This window comes from Ipomoea triloba, chromosome 9 (assembly GCF_003576645.1).
Source record: "Ipomoea triloba cultivar NCNSP0323 chromosome 9, ASM357664v1".
NCBI lineage: Eukaryota > Viridiplantae > Streptophyta > Magnoliopsida > Solanales > Convolvulaceae > Ipomoea > Ipomoea triloba.
This window is the reverse complement of record NC_044924.1, coordinates 3,369,604-3,391,379: the sequence shown is the minus strand read 5'-3', so window position 1 is coordinate 3,391,379 and position 21,776 is coordinate 3,369,604. Positions and strand designations below refer to the sequence as shown.

The following is a 21,776-nucleotide window of genomic DNA, read 5'->3' as shown; positions in this document are numbered from 1 at the left end:
ATACAGTTCACTCAAGCAAAGGCAGCACTCAGCACAGTTCATTCAGGCAACAACAAACACCAACTATGGCTGGAGGTTAGATCCTATATTATTCAGTTTTAATCTTACATTTTCATCTACTAGATCAATATTATAAGATAGATATTTTTAATTTGTTGAACTTGACACTTGTGGTCCTAGGTAGCAGTCTCATTTTTATACTATTAGTATTGATGTTGAAGTACTGATGCTATGGAGAAATCTAAGTTGTTATTAGCGCTTTGATTTGAAACGTGGTCCTTGCTTTTTGATTGAGAAAGCTGGTAATAAGATCTTGAAAAATTGTACAACCTTTAATTTTATAAAGACTTTTAGTTACGATTTTCTTTTTTCTATATATTTTAGGTTTCAGTGTTTTACATTTTTTCGGGATCAAAAACTTTTTGAATACAACTGACCCTATTACATGTCATTTGAGGGAGGTCACTACATGCCATTTGAGCACAAGGTGTTTGGCGGATCAAAAACTTTTTAAAAATGTGAATAATGTAAATGATAGGTAAGCAAAGCAAGGTATTAGGTATATATACTTATATAGGTGGTGGTTAATTTATGTCAATAATCGAAAGGTTAATCCAAAGCATTCCAAAAAGTAATTTAGCCGAAGAGTAAAGTACTCTTCGTTAGTTACATTTTCAGTGCACAAAATCCTTATTCATCAATTAACTTTATTTAAACTTAAAATAATATTTAACACCTTAAATATTATTTAAGTTTAGTGACATGTTTGAAATACTTAAACACACATTTACTATATAAATATCCAACAGAACTATCTAATAAAATGAGACTCTTGGGTCCAATGACGAAGTCTTAACTGGAAAACTAATAAGTAAATTTGAAACACCAAATATGAAAACGCAAAATAACTTAATGGCCCTGTTTGGTAAATGGCTGTTGGCTGATTGGGTTGACTGTTTGAGTTAGAAGGTATGATTTGTTAATAATATTAGCTGATTGTAAAAAGTTGTTTGATATATTAGCTGTTAGCTGATAGCTGTTTGGTATAATTTTTTTCTCAAAAAACTAATTGAAAAGGCTGCTTTGAGTAGCCTTTTGAATTTTAGTATTTTAGAGTTACAAAAAACTTATTAACCAAATAACTAATAGTGATCAAATAAGCCAAAATTGGCTGATAGACTGATTATTTACCAAACAGAGCCAATACCATTGAAACAATTCTGTTTTTGCGACAGAAAAGGCCAACAATCATATCACCATTCACAATCAATAGTTATACCATAGACTTGGGTTCACTAGACAAGGTGGACTCGTAACAATTTATATACTAAATGTTTACAATTCAAATTATAAACATTCAGTATATATGTAAATTGTAAATATTTAGATGGGAACATTAAATTTATAAATTGTGATCACTCAGTACTTACTAAAATCCATAGAATAATTTGCCATTCACAGCAGTCTGCTAGTTGACCCAACTTTGTCGCTAGTTGACCACGTCCCAGAAAGTATGCAGAAGCTTCCCGGCTCTTTTCCACATACGAGCTTTTGGAAAAGGCAAAAACTTGTGTGAGACCATCTCACCGTGAGACGAGTCGGGCCAAGTCGGGTCAGATTCAAATGTAATACTTATACGCACAAATGTCATACTTATATACTCAAATGTAATACTAATTAGGAATAAAATTTTTGTTACTTATAAGGGTAAAGGTAATAATTTTAAGGGAAAATACAATACTTTTACATTTCGATTTAAAAGTATTACAATTTTCTTTAAAAGTATTATATTTTCCTTTATAAGTAAGGGGTACTTGTCAACATTACTTATTATGAAAAATGTATTATTTTTTCTCTTATAAGTAACAAAAATTGTATTCCGGACTAGCATTATATTTGAACATATAAGCATGACATTTGCATATATAAGTATGACATTGTATGTTGGTTCGACCCGACCCGACATGTCTCACAAATAGGGATCCGTGAGACGGTCTCACACAAGTGTGACCCTTTGAAAAAATGATACAAATGCGGAATACTGCCAAGTACCTACGCACCAAATTCAACAGATATTTGTTTTTGGCTCATTATTTACTCATTTACTATTGAACAGATGTTTACGCGCTTTGCGCTGAATGTGGGCCCACCAATAATACTTCTTCAGTTCTTCTCATCTTCTCAACAAATTCTTAAATTTTGTTTAATACATATCTTTTTATTATTTAAAACAAGACTCAATATTTTAATTATGTTTTTGTATCATTGAGAATGATTTATGTCATTATGATATTAATAATTTTTATCCATATTTTTATAATTATACAATTATAAATTACTTTACAATTATTATACTACTATTTTTTTATCGGGCAAAAGTATTGTTAAGGGAGGGGGGAATGTAATTTTTTAGGATAACAAATCGTATATATATAAATGGTATAATATATATAAATTAGGGATGTCAATCTTAACCTGAATCCGATGGGCTGGCCCAATAAAATCGAAATTGATAGTTTGATGGCTCGAACGGGCTAGCTCGATAAAAAGTGTTGGCCCAATAAGCAAATTGACAAACCCGATGACCAGATAGGGTTAAATCGAAATTTAATGGTCTAGCTCGATAACCCAATACTAAAAGTTGGAATTTAGAAATGGAGGTTTAGGTTTTCCCAAAAAAAAAATTGACGTTTAGATTAGTTGAGTGATGTATAAATTTATATCTATTAATGTAAATGTGCTAGCTTGATATATAATTATAATTTATTTAACATTAATATAATTTATATATAATATTTATATTTTTACTTTATACTTATAATATTATTAAGTTATGAAGTTTGTAAAATGTATAGTAGTTTGTAACTTTTCACTTGATTTATGTAATAAATAAAATTTACATCAATTATATTAATATTAATATAAAGTTACAATTAATCGTATTAATTAATACTTATGAAAACTAATAAGCATACTATGACTATGTTATGTGTGTGTGTTATAATCTAAAAACATAATAAATGTGAATGAAGGTTATACCCTTCATTTATGTCCGTTTTTTTTCGTTAATTTTTTTTGTACATTATGCTATAAAAGTTGTACTACATAATATTTTGGACAAGTATACCCCTACCGTTATAACTTCCGTTATCTTTTCCACTATTGTTACTATGCACATTCATCCACCATATATTTTCTTATCTTATTCAATAATAATAATAAAATATACACATTAAATATTAGAGTTATATGTTAGTTATTTTTTAAAATATAAATATCTAATTTATAAAAATATTTTACATTATTATTATTATTATTATTATTATTATTATTATTATTATTTACTATACTAAATTTTAAATAAATTTAAAATTTTAATATAAAATAATAATATTGGGCACCTATTTTTTGTGCATTTTTCCGTTAAGTTTTTTTGTACATTATGCTATAAAAGTTGTACTACATAATATTTTGGACAAATATACCCCTACGGTTATAACTTCCGATATCTTTTCCACTATTGTTACTATGCACATGCATCCACCATATATTTTCTTATCTTATTCAACAATAATAATAAAATATACACATTAAATATTAGAGTTATATGTTAGTTATTTTTTAAAATATAAATATCTAATTTATAAAAATATTTTACATTATTATTATTATTATTATTATATTATTATTATTACTATTATTATTATTTACTATATTAAAATTTAAATAAATTTAAAATTTTAATATAAAATACTAATATTGGGCACCTATTTTTTGCGCATCGCGCATAAGAAAAACTAGTTATATAATGTTTGTGAATGATTTAAATAAATATATAGTTATACAAACAAGTGTAATAAATACTTCTAGCATTTAATTGATCTTGCTAAGTTAAGATTAGAGGAGAGATTGAATTCATTTTACTATTAACAATATTTTTAAATTCTAATACAAAATTACAAAGACATTTAAATATAAAAATATTTAAATAAATCTTGGGTGGAGATATAGGTAGCGGTGGCAGTTTATACGGATTGGCCCACAAGTTACATAACTCATGAGGCTAACCCATTACCCATATAACACGGTACCCCTTAGAACTATATTATTATTATTATTATTATTATTATTATTATTATTATAACACGAGTGTCAACTATCAAATGCCAACTAACATAGAAAAATGACCTAGTAATTAATATTTGTCGATTGAAATATCATAGGTGTAGACTTTCTTGGACCTACCCAACTATTTAGCTAATATCTGCCTAATTTTTTATGTTATTCTTTTTCAAAAATGTTGTGTATATTTAAAAAAAAAATATGATAACTATATTTTGCATAACGTTTGGGCTTCATTTTTCTTAAGATTTGGAAACCAATCCGTTTCATGGAATCCATAAAAGACTTAACTCAAGATTAGGATAACATTGCAAAAAAAAAGAAATATAATTATGAAGTCTTAAGTATTAATTTGCAATATCCTAAATGAAAAAGTGAAACAAATGAATAGCAGTTGGAAAAGAAAATGGTGTAGCTATAGTGTTGTCCGGCACGGAGTAGTAGAGTAGTATTAACAGAGGGCTGGCAGGATAAGAACTTCGTCGCTCTTCCGGACCCAGCAAAAATGAAGAAATTGTCAAAACAAGTGGTCCTCATTACTGATTAACTCCTTTTCACATTACTTTTGACTATATATTACGCGCTTTGGGCGCACCGTAGGCCCTTGAATAATAGAAGTGGCAGCCCTGCAGGTAGCATAAGAATTCTAGTACGTATATTTCCAAATCTTATTCTCTAAATTTTACTCTCTGATGTAACAGACACTATAAACGAATCTTTTATGTTGGTCTCAATACAAGTGTCTATATCGACATTTTGTGTGTAGGAGTAAAACGTGAGAATAGAAAATGAGAGTAAACATAGTAGTTTCTGTAGCATAGTATCATTGGCTTAGAGTCCGGCATAGCGCACAAGACCGGTGCGGCATCTCGAGAATCCTCGTACCCGCGGACTAGCCTTACCAATCATACATGCCAAACTAGTTTCGTCCTGCCATGAACTCATAAGGTGAACGACAATAGCTCCCGACCAGTTGTGTCTTTCAAGTCGCATCGGTCACCTTCATAGTCAAGTCCAAGACTAGCAACAAGCTCCCTCTCGACCAGTTGTGCCCTTCGAATCCTGACTCGGCCAAGCCTTAGCGTCTAAGGCAGAACTCACCTTAACGCTATTGTCGCCCCCTACCCATATGGCAAGCTAGCCAGTTAGCCCGTTCATTCATTAGGTGTAGACCTGTCAAAACAGGCCCAACTCGTCGGGTTGGGCCAGTTTAACTCGCATTTCAGACGGGCTGGGCTGGAGAAATTCTAACCCGGCCTGTTATCAACCCGAGCCGGAACACGGGTTATACAGGATAGCCCGTGGGTTAGACGGGCCAACCCGTATTCCCATCCCCCACCCCGCAACCCAACCCTTAACAGTATGTTTAGTTCACAGAATGAATTTTAAGGAAATAGGAATAGTATTCCATAAGGAATGGAATAGACTAGGAATAGAATAGAAATTGTATTCTATTGTTTGGTTCGCGGAAAAAATAGACTTTAGAAATGTAATTTCAGTGTTTGGTTGGTTAAAGGAATAGAATTGGAATGTGTTTAAAAGACACAAATACCCCTATACAAAAAATGTATTATTATTATTATTATTATTATTATTATTATGATATATGAAAAAAATATAAATTATACATGAAAATATAAATTTGTGAATGGATGAAATTATAAGAATCCTAATTTACCACATGTCCCTACGGATATAAATAAAGATATATGTGTATATAATAATAATAGTAATAATAATAATGATAATAATATATAATAATCAACAATCAACTGGAACATGTGGTTAGAATTTAAGCTTTATAATCTAACAGATTATGAATTATTTGAGTGAGTCTTGTTAAATAAAATGTGTGGATGTCAGTAATTCATGGGAAATTATGGGCAAAAATTAAGGTGAAATGATTATGTGTAAAGTGCTATATAAAGGTGTTGAAATGGGATTGTAAGGTATTGGGTTAAGTGATTCTCTCATGTGAAGGTAGTGATTTGAAATATAAATATATATGTGTGTGTGTATAATTAATTATATATACTGGTTAATAATACAAAAGGGTATTTTCGGTATTATATTAAAAAAGCTATTCAAATGCTTGGGAATATCTAATACTAGAGGGTCCACTAGGAACGGCTATTTCCCTTGCAAAGGGAATAGCTCATTCCCGGGAACGTTATTCCTACGAGTAAAAGGACCCCGGGAATGGTATTTCATTCCCGACCTATTCCATGAACCAAACAGTGTAAATGTATTGCGTAAATTTGGTATTGTATTAATATTTTAAAACATTGTTACTAACAAGATTTGAACCTTTAACCTTTCACATAACTTACCACTATTGAAAGTTGAAACCAACTATGCAAAAAACATTTGTTAAACATTTTTATATACATATTTATTTATTTAGATCATTCACAAGCATTATATATAATTTATTTATATTAACTTTATTACAAGTATTAATTAATACAATTAATTGTATCTTTATATAAAGATTAATATATAATTTATTAATTTATTTATATTAAATTTGTTACTAGTATTAATTAATGCAATTAATTGTATCTTTATATAAATATAATATATAATTTATTAATTTATTTATATTAAATTTATTACAAGTATTAATTAATATAATTAATTGTATTTTAATATAAATATTAATATATAATTTATTAATTTATTTATATTAAATTTATTACTAGTATTAATTAATGCAATTAATTGTATCTTTATATAAATATAATATAAAATTTATTAATTTATTTATATTAAATTTATTACAAGTATTAATTAATACAATTAATTGTATCTTTATATCAATATTAATATAAAGTTTATTTATAAAATTAAAATATAATTATGTATGTGTGTGTGTATAATCTGTATATATATAAACATACATAGTGTTTGTTCTAAAGGTTTAATGTGCTTTGTTGTAAATGGTTTTAGTTCTTAACTAAGAGGTTAATGGTTCAATTCCTAACCTATACAAAGTAAAACAATTTTAATAAAAATATTCATTAAAAAGTAAATAAAAAATAAATAAATTGACAGGCGGATGGGCCACCCGTTTAGCCTGTCCTACACGGGTTGGGTTGGCCAACCTGTGGGAAAACGGCCCGTTTTCGGATCAACTCACGGGCTGGCCCGTTTTGATAGCTCAAAACGTGACAATAAAGTCTACTCCACGGAATTTGAATTCCATTAACAACCAAAGCTACGATACCTAATGTAGTAGTAGTAGTAACAGAAGTAGCAGTAGTAGTAGTGTTTCGTGGGGCCAGAAAAGTGTTTATATAAAATGGGAGTGCAGGTAGTTATTTTGAGGCTTAGATGGCACCAGAAGAAGCTGATGGAAAATTAGTACAAAATGAGTGTCCGAGTTTGACCCAAGTTCACTACTGATTTGAACAAGATTAAAGTGAATCTAGATATTCTCATAAGATGAATTTTGTATGTTTATAAGTATGAAAAATTAAATCTCACAGTATACATATGAGGCTGAGAAAAAGTGTATTGAGAAAGTTTTGAAAAAATATATATCCTATGTTAGGGGGAAAAACCAAAAAGGAAAGGTCTTTGGCCGGATCATCTTCTAGTAATACATCGAGACAGAAATATAGTAGGAGAATATTGTACAATAAACATGTACATCAATAATAATAACAGAACATAAATTGGCAAGAAATAATTCGAAAATAACAATATATTCCGAATATAAATAAGAAATCTGAAATTAACAGTACGTAAATGGAAATGGAAACAATAATGGAAAAATCCAAGTCGTGTATAACACACTTTCCTTAAAACCGATTCGCTACCTCCCATGGTGCTAGGAGTGTTGTAGTGTCGGTCTCCCAGGATAAAATGGATCACAATAATATAGTTGAGCACTCAACCTATATTATTTTCGGCGAACTAGAACAAGGATTGAACACATAGGATAATCTCTAGAAGAAGTAGAATTGCTACTCTTTTATATATTTTCATTTCGCACACGGCCTATTTCAAGAAGAAAGAAATCAGATGAACACTCTGATAATAGCCAAGAGAGAGAAAGGAAAAGTGTACCGTGTTGCTTGCATCTCTCCGGATGGCCAACTAGAGGCATTTTAAATACTTCACAAGTTAAGGGTATTTTGCTAACCCATAACAAGTCAAAAAGCAATAGACAAAAGTCCTAAGCTTTTTATCCTTCCTAGGAGTAAATAAAGGAAGAAATTCCTTTATGTACTATGCAAAGCAACATCTAGAAGTGGGAGTACAAGTGGTTTTATTTTTACAATAAAACAACAAAAGAGAGTGGCTTTGGAGTGGTGAACGGCGTGGGAGACAAAGGCATTTCTTCCAACATCACAACTCCCAAAATCCACAAAAATAATAATAATAATAATATAATAATAATAAAATATTATTATAATAAAGCATTATTAAAGTGATCTAATAGGTATATTTTGAGAATTAATTTCTCATTCACCTATTTTCTACTTTATGTGTACAAAATATTAATTTCTTCTACTAAATAGAAGAAATCGAATTCACATTTACCCGATTAAATCGGAAGTGAAGTTCTCATATTTTATACCACAAAATAGTCACTTAAAATGCAATATTATTATCAAATTTTCCAACATCCTACATTAAAAATTATATAAGTTTAGCAGTTTTTGACAATTTTCACACAAAAAATATTGATATTGAGAAGGCCTTGTATGCATTCTTCATTTGAAAAGAAGAATTCTTCAACGTACTTATAACTTTCAAGCTAAGGCTGACAATGTGGAGCTAAATGGATCTTCTGATTTACAAAGAAAATGAGTGCAATGTATAAAATTAAACAGGACACAATCAACCTGTTACAAACTACTAAACACCAAAACCATATGCAGCAGATTAAACACAGCAGCCAATGAACGTTCAAAAAACTAAAAACCAAAAAATCCATATGCAGCAAGATGGAGAATAGTATGAATATTGGAGGATGACGTGAATAAAGAAGAGAAAGGAGAGAAGGGAAACAAATTAAATTCATTATATGTTAATCAGTTGTAACTAATTTCTTTTTTTCCCTCCTGTATATAAAGTTTGTCAACCTCTCTGTAATACAACAGACTTCACCATAATATTCAGAATGCATCCATTTCCCTCTCTTTTCTTACTCTGTGCATAACACTCGTCCAATAATGAAGAACAAACTCTCAGACAAATATTATCACAATCACAAAAACAATACAGAACTAAAAGCAATAGCAATGAGCAAGCACATGATGTGCTTGAATTGTTGATGAATTTGGTATGACTTTGGATGCTACCTGGGAAACTGCTCACTAATTGACATCTCGTTTCTGGTAGACTGGTTCGACGCCTCTGAATTAATGTTGCTATGGATAAAAAATCCTGGGGCTATAGGTATTGGAAGGCTCATGGTTAAGTTACTTAGCATTTGAAGAACTTCACCCATTGTTGGTCTGTCTGTAACATTTTCTTGAACGCAAAGCAACGCAATGTGGATGCATTTTGTTATCTCATGCACTGGACTTGATGTACCTCTCAGCATTGGATCTATCACATTTGAAGCAGATCCGCCTTTCCAATGAGTCCAAGCCTGTAACAACATTATATTCACAACTTATTTGTGTCAATATAATTAATTTCTTACTCATATGCACATCACTAATAATAGCCATACTTACATAGCTCAGAAGGTCTGTCATAGATTCTTCATTTTGAAAACGAGTATTCTTCTCTCCACTTATAATTTCCAAGACTAACACTCCAAAACTATATACGTCTGATTTAACAGAAAATAGGCCTTGGCGTACATACTCCGGTGCCATATATCCACTACAATGTGAAGTGGTTGAGTGTGTTACTCCAGTATTTGATTAATCAAGTTACTTTGTAATGTATAATCTTCTGGCTGAAATTTAGATGAGTATATATAGAGTACTTACTAGGTACCAACGATTCTGCTTGTAGAGTCTTGAGTTTCATCTAAAGTAAACAGCCTAGCTGTGCCAAAGTCAGCAATCTTTGGATTCAAATCTTTATCTAGTAGTATGTTACTAGCTTTGAGATCACAATGAACAATGCAAAGACGAGAATCTTCGTGCAAATAGACAAGTCCTCTAGCAATTCTTGTTATGATCTTGTAGCGTTTCCCCCAATCCAAGTATCCACGTTTTATAGGATCTAAACGGCAGCATTTAATTGATAAGATACGGATTCAAAGTCCTAAATCAATGTAAAAGATGAGTTTGAGAACTATTACCAAATAAAATATTGTCAAGGTCGCTATTAGGAACAAATTCATAAATAAGAATCATTTCTCTTTCTTCATGGCAATAACCAAGCAGCCTCACCAAATTCCTGTGTTGAAGCTTAGTCATTAAAGTCACCTCATTTTTAAATTCTAGATTACCTTGCCTTGAATTTTCAGATAACCTCTTCACAGCAATTTCTAGTCCGTTTTCAAGTTTACCCTGAATTATTTTGGAGTTCATAGTTAAAAATAAATAAAAATATTTGAATTATAGAAAAATAAAACTTTAATAAATTATAATCGTTTAGATATTTACCTTGTATACGGGCCCAAATCCTCCCTCCCCTAACTTATTTTCTTCAGAGAAGTTATTTGTTGCATTTTGTAGCGTAATCAAATCATATTTCAAGGACGACTCCACAGTACTAATTTCATCAGGAGAGCTAGTTTCTTCCAGAGCTTCACATAGAAACCAAGAACAATCTTTTCGGATTCAACTCAAACATTAAATTAAAGTCAAGCGTAAGAATAATTGGGTTACAATTTAAAATCAAATTGGAACTTACTCTTCACAAAGCTATTGGCCTTCCTTTTCTGCAATTCTCTATAGATGATAAAAATGCATATAGCAACCCCGATAAGACCCGCAGCAGTGCAAACAACAATAGTGATGACTGTTTTATTATTACCATCTGGCCCTGCAAAAACAAAATCTATCTGCAGATAAGAAATGTATTGTTGACATGCTAGATGGAGAGACAAAAATGTATTCCCAAAATTTTAATTGCACGATCATATAAGCATGTAGTTACTAGGTGGGAGATTGTGGATAAAGACATAGGACTGAGTCCTACAGTTACTCACAATATGGTGAGCTTCTTGTGGACACACAGGTACTGGTCCTCCCAACTAAAGTACTATTGAGTTACGGTGATATATCCCTCCACTATATCTTATTGGGACGGGCAAGGTTTTTGCCTTTTGTGGGCGTGTAAGACTTGTACAAAAGTTTACCTGGTGGTGGCGGTGGTGGTGTTGGTGGAGGTGTTGAAACAGATTGATTTATGAGCGTGTTACTGAAGAAACTGCTATTCTTATAGCGAAAAATGCAGTTGGGACGTAGTACTCGTGCCCCTTTCCTGCTGTTACCCTCCGAGTTATTCCATTCATTGGTGGCATTGTTTAGACAATCAGTGCAATCTTGAACAGATAAATCAGGGGTGCACTGCATATACGCATATATGGTATCGGACTCTGGTATGGGTGTACTATCAGCTGCATACTTGAGGAATTGATCGCCATTTGCGGCTCTTCCTCTTAGCCTGTTTACCAGCCTTGTCAAATCTTCATTGAACTCAACAGCGTTAATCTCACCAATTATCCAGTCATTATTTTGTTCTTTTACAGGAGTGGTTTGCCAAGAACCACCTATGATGGATTTATCTGAGTAATATATACTGCAGATGTTGTACCATCCGAATGCCTCCTTCTGAGTAGGACACCAACCTATAATCCTCCGAGCAGTCTCACTAACACAGCTACGACATAGATTAATGTCGGCATCCCCTCTGCACAGCGCAATAGCGCTAGCCCTATCTGAGTCTTGCCCAATGGAACCATTATAGAATCCATAGTTATTTAGTTTGTCTGAGAGGGATGAGACTAGTGTATTAAGGTTGTTGCCGTATGTGCTGCCTGCACTGTAAGTCCCACTCCTTCCGCATTCATGCCATTCAAAATTGATATCAAAATCATCGGCAGCCATGGCACAAACATGCAAACTGAAAATTAGGAAAACAACAATAATCCATTTCTGGAAATCATCCATCACCACTTACTGGATGAGGATCAGATCTGCAGACAAGGATTATATTAAAGCAAACTAGTGAAAATAATAAGAATTCAAAAAAGGTCACAGGCTTGAAACCAAACTACATACTACGTACTAAATCTGGAGAAGCATGCTAGTTAATTAAATAAACCTAAGGGCACGATATATTCAACCTGAATCATAAAGGTAAAAATATTATACTCCGTATTATACACTCGCACACGTCTTTGAATAGTGACTACACAGTGCCTATGCGCCAAATTCCACACATATTTCTTTTTGGCTGAATAGTGACTACACAGTGCCTATGCGCCAAATTCCACACATATTTCTTTTTGGCTGAATAGTGACTACACAATGCCTATGCGCCAAATTCCACACATATTTCTTTTTGGCTCTTACTTGCGCATTTGCTATTGATCAGCTGTTTCCGCTCGCTGAATGTGGCCCCACCAATAATACTTTTTTTTTTTAATACAACTAACTCAATTATCACTGATAATACTTCTTCTCATCTTCTAACCAAATTTTTAAATCTATCTACTATACTAATAACAATAGCTTATGATGAATAAAAAAATAATGGTTAAATTATTAATCAAATGGATGGTTGGATTGTTTAGATTTATATATTTTGTTGATATTTCTAAATTTATCTTTAATTATTAGCATATTCATCGATTTTAATTAAGAAATGTCTTAGATTTGAATCTCATCCCATTCAAAGTTGGCATAATTAAAAAAAATGCACAAAAACACCTCATAACTCCCTTGTCCCTAATTGTGCATTTCCGAACACTGTGTGGTGTATATTTACATATCTAGTAGTGTGTTTTTTGGTAATGCATACCTAATTGTGCATATTTCTGTTGTGCATTTTCCTAACACTAGTGGTGTATTTTGTTAACACTAATGGTATATACCGACCACACGGGAAGGCACGACCGCACCTGAACTCTAATATATATATATATATATATATAAAGCAACTCGCAATAACCAAAGTCTGGCAGCAATTGAAATGACAATGGTGATGACTGTTAGAGTTATATTGCAAACTAGATGTTACATAATGTGTTTACATTGATCAGTTTGGCATTACTTTGGATGCTACATACCTGTCATATTGATCACTAATTGACTTCACATTTTTTATAAACTGGCTTGAAGCCTCTGAACTGATGCTGCCACCAATAAAAAAATCTAGGGTCTAGGGGTTCTGGAAGCCTTATAGATAAGTTATTTAGCATTTGAAAAACTTCAATCATATTTGCTCTATCTGCAACACTTTCTTGAACACACAATATAATAAGGCAAATAGGCAATGCGCAGGGCCGGCCCGGAGGGCAGTCATTATACGGTGGACCATGGTCCACAATGCATTATGGATCATGGTCACAACACGCCGCCGTTTCATTAAGTAAAAAAAATGATTGCCGTAAGTCTTAAGGGAGCTCCATAAATGATACTACAGTTTATCTCAAAAGATACTGCCTCACATTTGTTTTTATATTATCAAATGAAACTGTAGTTATATCGAAATGAAACTGTAGTTATGTTCAAAGGAAACTGCAGTGTATATAAAATGAAATTGAATAACAGTTTCACATGTTTGAGTGTATATTGTCCAATGAAACTGTAGTTATATCGAAATGATATGATAGTTGTGTTGAAAGAAAACTGCAATGTATTATAAAAGAAATTGTAGTTGGGTTGAAAGGAAACTGAATAATAGCTTCATATATTTGAGTGCATAATGTCAAATGAAATTCATATCCATTTTTTTTTTTATTCAAGTGGTAGAATTATTGTTGTAATATGATTTTTTTTAAATAAAAATTTGTATCATATTGACCCTTAATTCATGGATGATTTGTACGGAGTAGCTTTTAGTGGTAGTTTGAGCTTATCTTGAAAAGTTCACTGCATGCATGTTGGAATTGTCAATCGTTGGTCTAATATTATTAATCGTTGGAAAAGGATGAGCTTTCCTTGATTTCTACAGCGCAGCCTTAGAAGACTACATATTCAAATTTATCCTTATATATATGTCATATCATATGACTACTACTGAGTCTGTTACAATGTAGTATCTGTAATATTTGTTCATAGCTATTTTTCTTAACCTACTGAACACAAAGAGTCAACAGTCACTCCCATTATTCATGTGGGAGTGTTAACCGGGACACCGCGTGCTACTAGACCACAAGGTCTTTGACTGTCATATCATATTGTTAATCATGTTGTCCGCATCATTTTAGGTAGAATAGTTGTCATTATATATGTCATATCATATTGCTAATTAGTTTGTCAGCAATATTTTAGGTAGTGCAGTTATCCTTAAATATGTCATATATATATATATATATATATATATATATATATATATTGTTAAAAGAAAATATTACTTAGACTCCCAAGTTATACTCCCTACTTTTACTTCATCAAACAAAAGTTTGATGCTGACATTCTTTTTGAGACCCACAAGATGAAAATAACTTATCATATCTTGCCACGTCAGGAAATAAAAGTGATGGAGTAGAAAATGGGACTCCATGTAGTAAAACTCTATTGTTAATAAGCTTGTGCGCAACATTTTAGGTAGAACCGTCACTGTGGACTATGGAAGTTATAGGGGTCATTTACTTCACTTCTCTGTTTTTTCATTTTTAGTTTTCTATTTCTCCATTTCTCCGATTTTTCTTTTCATTTTCCATTCTTTCAGTTTTCTAATTTTCAGTCCCTATTCCTCCAATTTTCATTTCTCTAATAATAATAATACATCAATAAAAACTTTACATTAAATAAATTACAACCGATTACAAAACAAAATACGCAGTAATAACATGTATAAAAATACAAAAAGTGAAATTTTTTTTAGGTAATAAGCATACATTTTTTATAAAAATAAATATGATTATTTATAGAGGCATAAAAGATCTATATTCGAATTTTGTAATTGCATCTAAAAATACAAAAGTGAAGAAATCATTTGCAATTTGTAATAAAATAATAATAATCATAATAATAATAAATCTGGTCAAACATGCTAGTTAGTTAAATAACCTAAGGGCAGGACATATTCAACCTGAATCATAAAGGTAAAAATATGATACTCCGTATTACACACTCGCACACGTCTTTGAATAGTGACTACATAGTACCTACTTTGAATGAGGAATCGGTGAATAAAATAGAAGAGAGATGAAATTAGGACTTTAAATTTTGACTTGAGAGGGTCAAATACTTACATGTAGTCCAAGTAGGATAATAAGGAAAATATATATATATAAATATACATTGCAGTATGGCATCCCAATAAGTGCATTATTAACATGCTAAAAATGCTAATTGCTCTTTTTTTTTTCCGGGTTCATTAATGAATTTGGAGCTTATTCGAGTTCTTGACTTAATTGTTATCCTAAATAGTTCAATGGTCTATTTGTACATTTTTTTCCTAAAATAAATGATAAATTTACCTTGTATACAACCCTAGAACCTCCTTCTCCTATCTTGTTTGTCGAAGTTATTTATCCCATTTTGAATAGTGATGAAATCATACTCCATAGAGTCATAGACTCCTCCACAAAACTAATTTTTTCCGAATCAGCTTCACACAGAAACCAAGAATAATCTTTTGAGATGCAACACACAACTAGTAACTATGAATCTTAATAAACAATAAAACATCACCCTCCTATGGCAAAAATTAATGTGGGGGGTTTTCTAAAGATTAATGTGGATGTTGCTTTGGATTATACTCGAAATAGAATGGCATTTGGCTGGGTTGTGCGTGGAGAGGAGGGTGATGTTAGGGGATTGGGATGGAGAGTTGAGGATGGAGTATTCTCGGTTCGTGAAGCTTAGGCGGTGGGGTGCGGGAGGTTTTGAGTTGGGTTAAGCAGAAGAGCTGGTTTCGGGTTGTTGTGGAGTCAATGCGCAGGTCGTTACGAATGCTGTTGATGGTGGAAAATGTAGTGGCCCTTTTGGTTTAATTATTAAGGATATTCCATCTATTTTAGATAAGTTAGATTTGGTTTCTATTCGTTTTGTTAGGAGGGAAGCTAATATGTTAGCACATACTATAACGAAGAAATCTTTGGATGATTCGTGTATAGGTGCTGTGGAATATTTTGATTGTATCCCACGTTTTGTTTCTTGTATTGCTCGTCTGGATATTGTGGAAATTTAATATAAGGGGTTTGTTTGGTTTTTAAAAAATAAACAATAAAACATGTTTTAAAGTTAGGGGTATTAACAATCATTATTGCATGGACCATGGTCCACACAGCTGTGTGGACCATAAATAAAAGGTACAATATTTTTATACTGAAAGTACATTATTTTTGTACTGAAGGTACATTATTTTAGTGTACATTATTTTTGTACTGAAGGTACATTATTTGATAGATACTATTTTGTACTGAAGGTACATTATTTGATAGATACTATCAAATAATGTACCTTCAGTACAACAATAATGTACTTTCAGTATAAAAATAATGTACCTTTTATTTTTGGTCCACACAGCTGTGTGGACCATGGTCCATGCAATAATTTGCCGGGTCCGGGTACCATTTGCCGGGTACTAACAATTAGGCTGCAATTTAAAGTGTTATTGGAGCTTACAGTTTTCATAACGTTTGGGCTTCCTTCATTTTTCTTAAGATTTGGAAACCAATCCATTTCAGGGAATCCATAAAAACTAAACTCAACATTTGGAGAACACTGGAAAAAAAGATATGAAGTTTAACTAGAATTGAAGAATAATCAAATTTGAAATATCCTAATCTCACCAAAAAAAATTTGAAATATCGTAAATGAAAACGCAAATCGAAACAAATTATTACAACAGACCACCATTATGTTGTATGGATAATACTATCAAATAATATTAATTTAATATACAAATAATGTACTTTTAGTATATTAAAATATACATTGGATTTAGAAAAATTACATTATTTGAATGCTAAAAATATATTATTTTAGAATATTAAGAACGTACTTTTTATTATGAATCATAGAGTCATGATTCACACAATAATAATCAGAATGCACAACAATTACAGGGATGAAGTTTAGAAACGATGATCCACCCAATAATTTGCCCATTTACTATTGACTAGTTGTTTACGCGCTTTGTGCTGAATGTGGGCCCATCAATAATACTATTTTTATTACCGAAATGGTTCATCGACTATTGTGAAATTACAAATTTAGTCTCCGACAATTTTTCTTGCCCAATTAAGTCATCGACTTTGAAAAATTTAACCAATTTGGTCCTCCATTTATTTTGGTGTTAAACATTCATTAAATCGAGACCAAATTGATAATTTTGATATAGTCAAGGGACCATTTTGGTAATTAATTTTTGACTGAAATGGTCCATTGACTATAGTGAAATTACCAATTTGATCCTGATTTAACAGATATCAAAAGGTAAAATAAACGGAGGACCAAAATGGTTAAATTTTTCAAAGTTGAGAACTTAATTGGGAAAGAAAAATTGTCATGACCAAATTGGTAATTTCGCAATAATTGAGGGACCATTTCGGTAATAAACTATACTTTTTTTTTTGACAACTCCCAGCAATAATACTTCTTCTCATCGTCTGAACAAATTTTTAAATTTTGTTTAATAAAAACCGTTAAAAATAAAAATGGTTTATTTTAAATTTTTGGTGATATTGTCAAGACCTTGTAGTCTAGTAGCATATAGTTGCACTTTCGTATGGAAGGGTGAGTTCGAGTCTCAGTGAAGATAATATTGACTCTATGAATAGATATTGCATTTGGTTTTTAAATGAATTACCTACAAATATAGTTTTGTGGTAGGATTCCATAATAGATTATTACTCTCCCTATCTCATTTTACATGTCCCATTTAGTATCTGTTAGTTAAATTAATTCTTTCTTCTTTAATTACTTATTTTCTTTAATATGTTTTAATATTTTAAATTTAATTTTTGTACTCAATAGTACTTTTTTCGGGTGTAGCCCCAGAGTTTTCACCATCAAACACAGTGACTAATTCCCTACCCGGATTGTAGGCACCTCTATTGTATTCAATAGTACTTTTAATGTAATTTCTAAATATATAATTTTTTTTTGTACTAATACTAAACTTAATATTATGAAAAATTAAATAAAAAATAACTCCAGTCAAACTTCATTAACCAAATCAAACAAACAAAATGGGACCGGGAATACATTTTTTTTTAATGATGAAGAAAATTCTCATACATTATTGAAAAAAAGGGGGTTAAATTAGCTTCTATGCAGTTAAATCCCTAAGTAAAAAAAAATAGTGTTTCATTCAAACTCCTAAACTGACTAAAATGTTCAATTGGATCCTAAATAACATGTTTAGCAAGTTGGTTCTTTTTCTGGCGGACGCGTGTCTCATTTTTCACTTTTTGATTTTTTTTAATACTTTTAATTAAAAATTTGAAAAAATTAAATAAAAAGTAATAAATGAATTTTTTTTTACATAAAAAGTATTAAAAAACAAAAATTATAAAAACGAGACACGTGTCATTTTGAGAAATACCAACTCACTAAACATGTTGATTTAGGATTCAATTGGACATTTTAGTCACTTTAGGGGTTTGAATAGAGCTTTTCTTTTACTTAGGATCTTAATTGTGCTACCTGTTTGACTTAGCGGCCAATTTAATCTTTTTTTCTTTTATATTATTTAATACAGTGCACCAGTAAACTCTATTTCTAGGAATACATTATGTATATTATTTATGCTATTCTTCTATGCATGTGTTCTTCCTTTTGAAAAGACGAATTCTACAATACACTTGTAACTTCCAAGCTAAGGCCGATACATAAATACATACTGTGGAGCTAAATACATCTCATTTACCAAGAAAATGATTGCAATCTATAAAACAGGACACAATCAAGCTGTTACAAACTACTAAACACCAAACCCGTATGCAGATTAAACAGAGAAACCAATGAACATTCCAAAAAATAAAAACAGAGAAACCAATGAAAGTGATTTTGATATAATAAAGAGAATAAAATGTAAATTTCTTATTTTACCCCTCAAATTTTAAATATTTTTAAAATTTTCCGTCAAATTTAATGGCCAGGGACCACATGCGCCACTTCGTTGATAACTGAGGGACTAAACTCGAATACGATTATAACTCAGGGACTGAGTCGTTACTTTAGGTATATTTCAGGAACTTATTTTTCCTTAATTATATGAATAAGTATTCCGTGAGACACTGATACTCATTTGTGGAGATGTGCAATTCTTTTTTTAACTAAAATATATTAAGATATTTTTTTTTAAGAAGAAGGAGATATTAATTCATTGAATCATCAACAAGAAACAAAGGAGGGTATCAAACCACTGATCATAATCTGACTCAAAGAAAAACCTCCCTAACAACATAGTGGGCGGGCAGATCGTTTAACAAAACTAAACTCTGACATCATGAATCATAGATGCCAATACTTTTTAATTAGTTTGATTGGTATAAGTGATCCCCTACCCACATCTTTTAAAAGAAGTCAGAAGTTCAAAACCTCCTTTAGTATTAAAAACTCAATATGATTAACACTTTATCTTTTAATTGGATTGATACTAACAGATAGTATGGTACAGACTTAAATGTATATTGTGGTCTATATATATAAAACATCTTAAAGCTATGATTCCTATGAATAGGAAAAACAGAGAATGTTACCTGGTGGTGGTGTACATCCAATCCAAGTATCATTGAAGAAGCGTTCATCAGTCTCAAAACGAAAATTGCAGCTAGGCCTTACAACTCTCCCCCCTTTCTTGCCACTGCATGGGCCACATCTAGGGAAATCAGGAAAAGCAGAAACCAAGCAATCAGTGCAATCTTGAGCAGACAAGTCAGGGGAGCACTGCACAGCTGCATATATGGTCTGTAAGGCCGGTCCAGTTGTATTGCCCGCCGCAAACTTGCGTAAGGGGAAACCATTTGCAGCACAGTCTCGTAGACCCTCCAGCAATTTTTGTAACTCTTGGATAAACTGGCCTGGGCTCGAGGAATTCTCTACATTCCACATGTATATCTCAGGAAGCCTTGACCAGGAACCCAGAGTGGAAACGTTGGAGTAATGGATCATGCACTCATCGTACCCTCCGAATGCCTCTTTCTGATTGGGACACGACTGCACCGTATTCCCACATGCATCCTCAACGCAACTATGACATATGTCCTGCTCAACGTCACCTCTGCACAGCGCGGTGGCGCTCACCCTGTCGGGATTATCGCCCATGGAAACATAGGAGAATCCATATTGGTTGAGGTTAGACGAGAGGGACGAAAGAACTGTGTTAAGGTTGGTGTGGTATATGCTGTTTTGTGTGTACATTTTGTTCACTTGCTCCGCATAGTGAGTACCGGAGATCAGGCTGTGCTGTTGATAACAGGATGATGATACTAGAAAGGTATAGGAAAACCACACATTTCTGGAAATCCATGGCTTCAGAGAAAATAATATATGAGATCTTGCTCACAGACATGATGATTTCAAACACGCACGTACGTGAATATAAAACCCTGTTTTTTCATGGTTTAGGTAAACTGATGACAATGACGGGAGTTAAAAAGACTTACACCGTATAGGTTGAGTAAAAAATTCATTCTAACACCTTCAGTGAAAATCTCTCTCTTGTTCTTGTTAACAATTAAGCCCCTCCCTTATGAGCATTGAAGTCTTTGTTTTCATCACCTACCGCATTGATGGTATTGAAGAGTATCACTAGGGCGTCCATCTGCTGCTTTTTATTGTGACTGGGCCTAGTGTTTTTGGTCAGGTCATCTCTTTCCATACAGCTGCCCAAATTTTCATTCTTACCTCCAGGGATCAGAAAATCATTGACTGAGTCGTGTGTACCCTCCTTGGACCACTCATGGCCTCAACAGAAATCACTCCACCAAAAAAATGCAACAATACACTTCTTTAGTTACAAGCTAAGTAAAGACGCCTAAAGTAAGCATAAAAAAAAAAAACATGGCATTTTAATTTTACTCTGGGAACTGGGGAAGAAGTACTGATGGAGATAACCTTTTTGGATGGCCAATTGGCCAGCTGGTTAAGGACCAAGTGACTGACAATGAGCGTTGACTAGGGTTCTTCCAGACAATGTTAATGTATTGGGGTCAGTTTGGGACGAGTAGTACAAAGACAATAACGAGGCAAGACATTTCATGTGGAAATTCAGAAAGGGTAAAATTAAATCATTGACTTAACTAGGCCGAAATCTATTAATATAATTGAATAATACGTATTCGAATCTACAAGAGTTAATCTTATTAAAATATGATTTAAAAATAAGGAGGAATGTTGTTACCTGGAAGCTAATTGAGGATTAAAAGGGTGGTCGGAACTAACTAAATTCGATCCGATCACGTGGGATTGGAAAGCTCTGGTTGGAGTGGCGTAGGTTAGGATAACCCGCCTCCTTCCAATTGTTATACATGTCCTTTATATAGAGTGAGAACAGGGGACACATGTTGGTCGTCTGACATGCTCTCCACAGGTTGTATGGAGATTGGA

The 21,776-nt window shown here is 32.2% G+C and overlaps 2 protein-coding genes across 2 annotated transcripts; both read right to left on the bottom strand.

The window, feature by feature from the left end:
- Positions 1-9,136: 9,136 nt before the first annotated feature.
- LOC116030240 (cysteine-rich receptor-like protein kinase 6) lies at positions 9,137-20,046 on the bottom strand. The gene is made up of 8 exons (XM_031272424.1): positions 19,928-20,046; positions 11,399-12,238; positions 10,951-11,082; positions 10,701-10,867; positions 10,394-10,604; positions 10,077-10,314; positions 9,816-9,966; positions 9,137-9,727 (listed from the first exon to the last, which is right to left on the bottom strand). The coding sequence occupies exons 2-8, from the start codon at positions 12,210-12,212 to the stop codon at positions 9,431-9,433; spliced, it is 2,010 nt and encodes a 669-aa protein (XP_031128284.1). The 5' UTR covers positions 12,213-12,238; positions 19,928-20,046; the 3' UTR covers positions 9,137-9,430.
- On the bottom strand, positions 18,905-21,773 carry LOC116030246 (cysteine-rich repeat secretory protein 38-like). Its single transcript, XM_031272433.1, has 2 exons — positions 20,834-21,773; positions 18,905-20,699 (listed from the first exon to the last, which is right to left on the bottom strand). Exons 1-2 carry the CDS (start codon positions 20,858-20,860, stop codon positions 19,899-19,901), a joined length of 828 nt encoding a protein of 275 aa, XP_031128293.1. The 5' UTR covers positions 20,861-21,773; the 3' UTR covers positions 18,905-19,898.
- Positions 21,774-21,776: the final 3 nt, after the last annotated feature.

Coding starts and splice junctions, on each gene's coding strand:
- LOC116030240 (XM_031272424.1), bottom strand. CDS start 12,212: ATGGATGATTTCCAGAAATGGATTATTGTTGTTTTCCTAATTTTCAGT. Junction 10,868..10,950: donor GGCCAATAGCTTTGTGAAGA/GTAAGTTCCAAT, acceptor GAATCCGAAAAG/ATTGTTCTTGGTTTCTATGT. Junction 9,967..10,076: donor AGCAGAATCGTTGGTACCTA/GTAAGTACTCTA, acceptor TTCACATTGTAG/TGGATATATGGCACCGGAGT.
- LOC116030246 (XM_031272433.1), bottom strand. CDS start 20,860: ATGAATTTTTTACTCAACCTATACGGT. Junction 20,700..20,833: donor TTTTACTCAACCTATACGGT/GTAAGTCTTTTT, acceptor TTTTCTCTGAAG/CCATGGATTTCCAGAAATGT.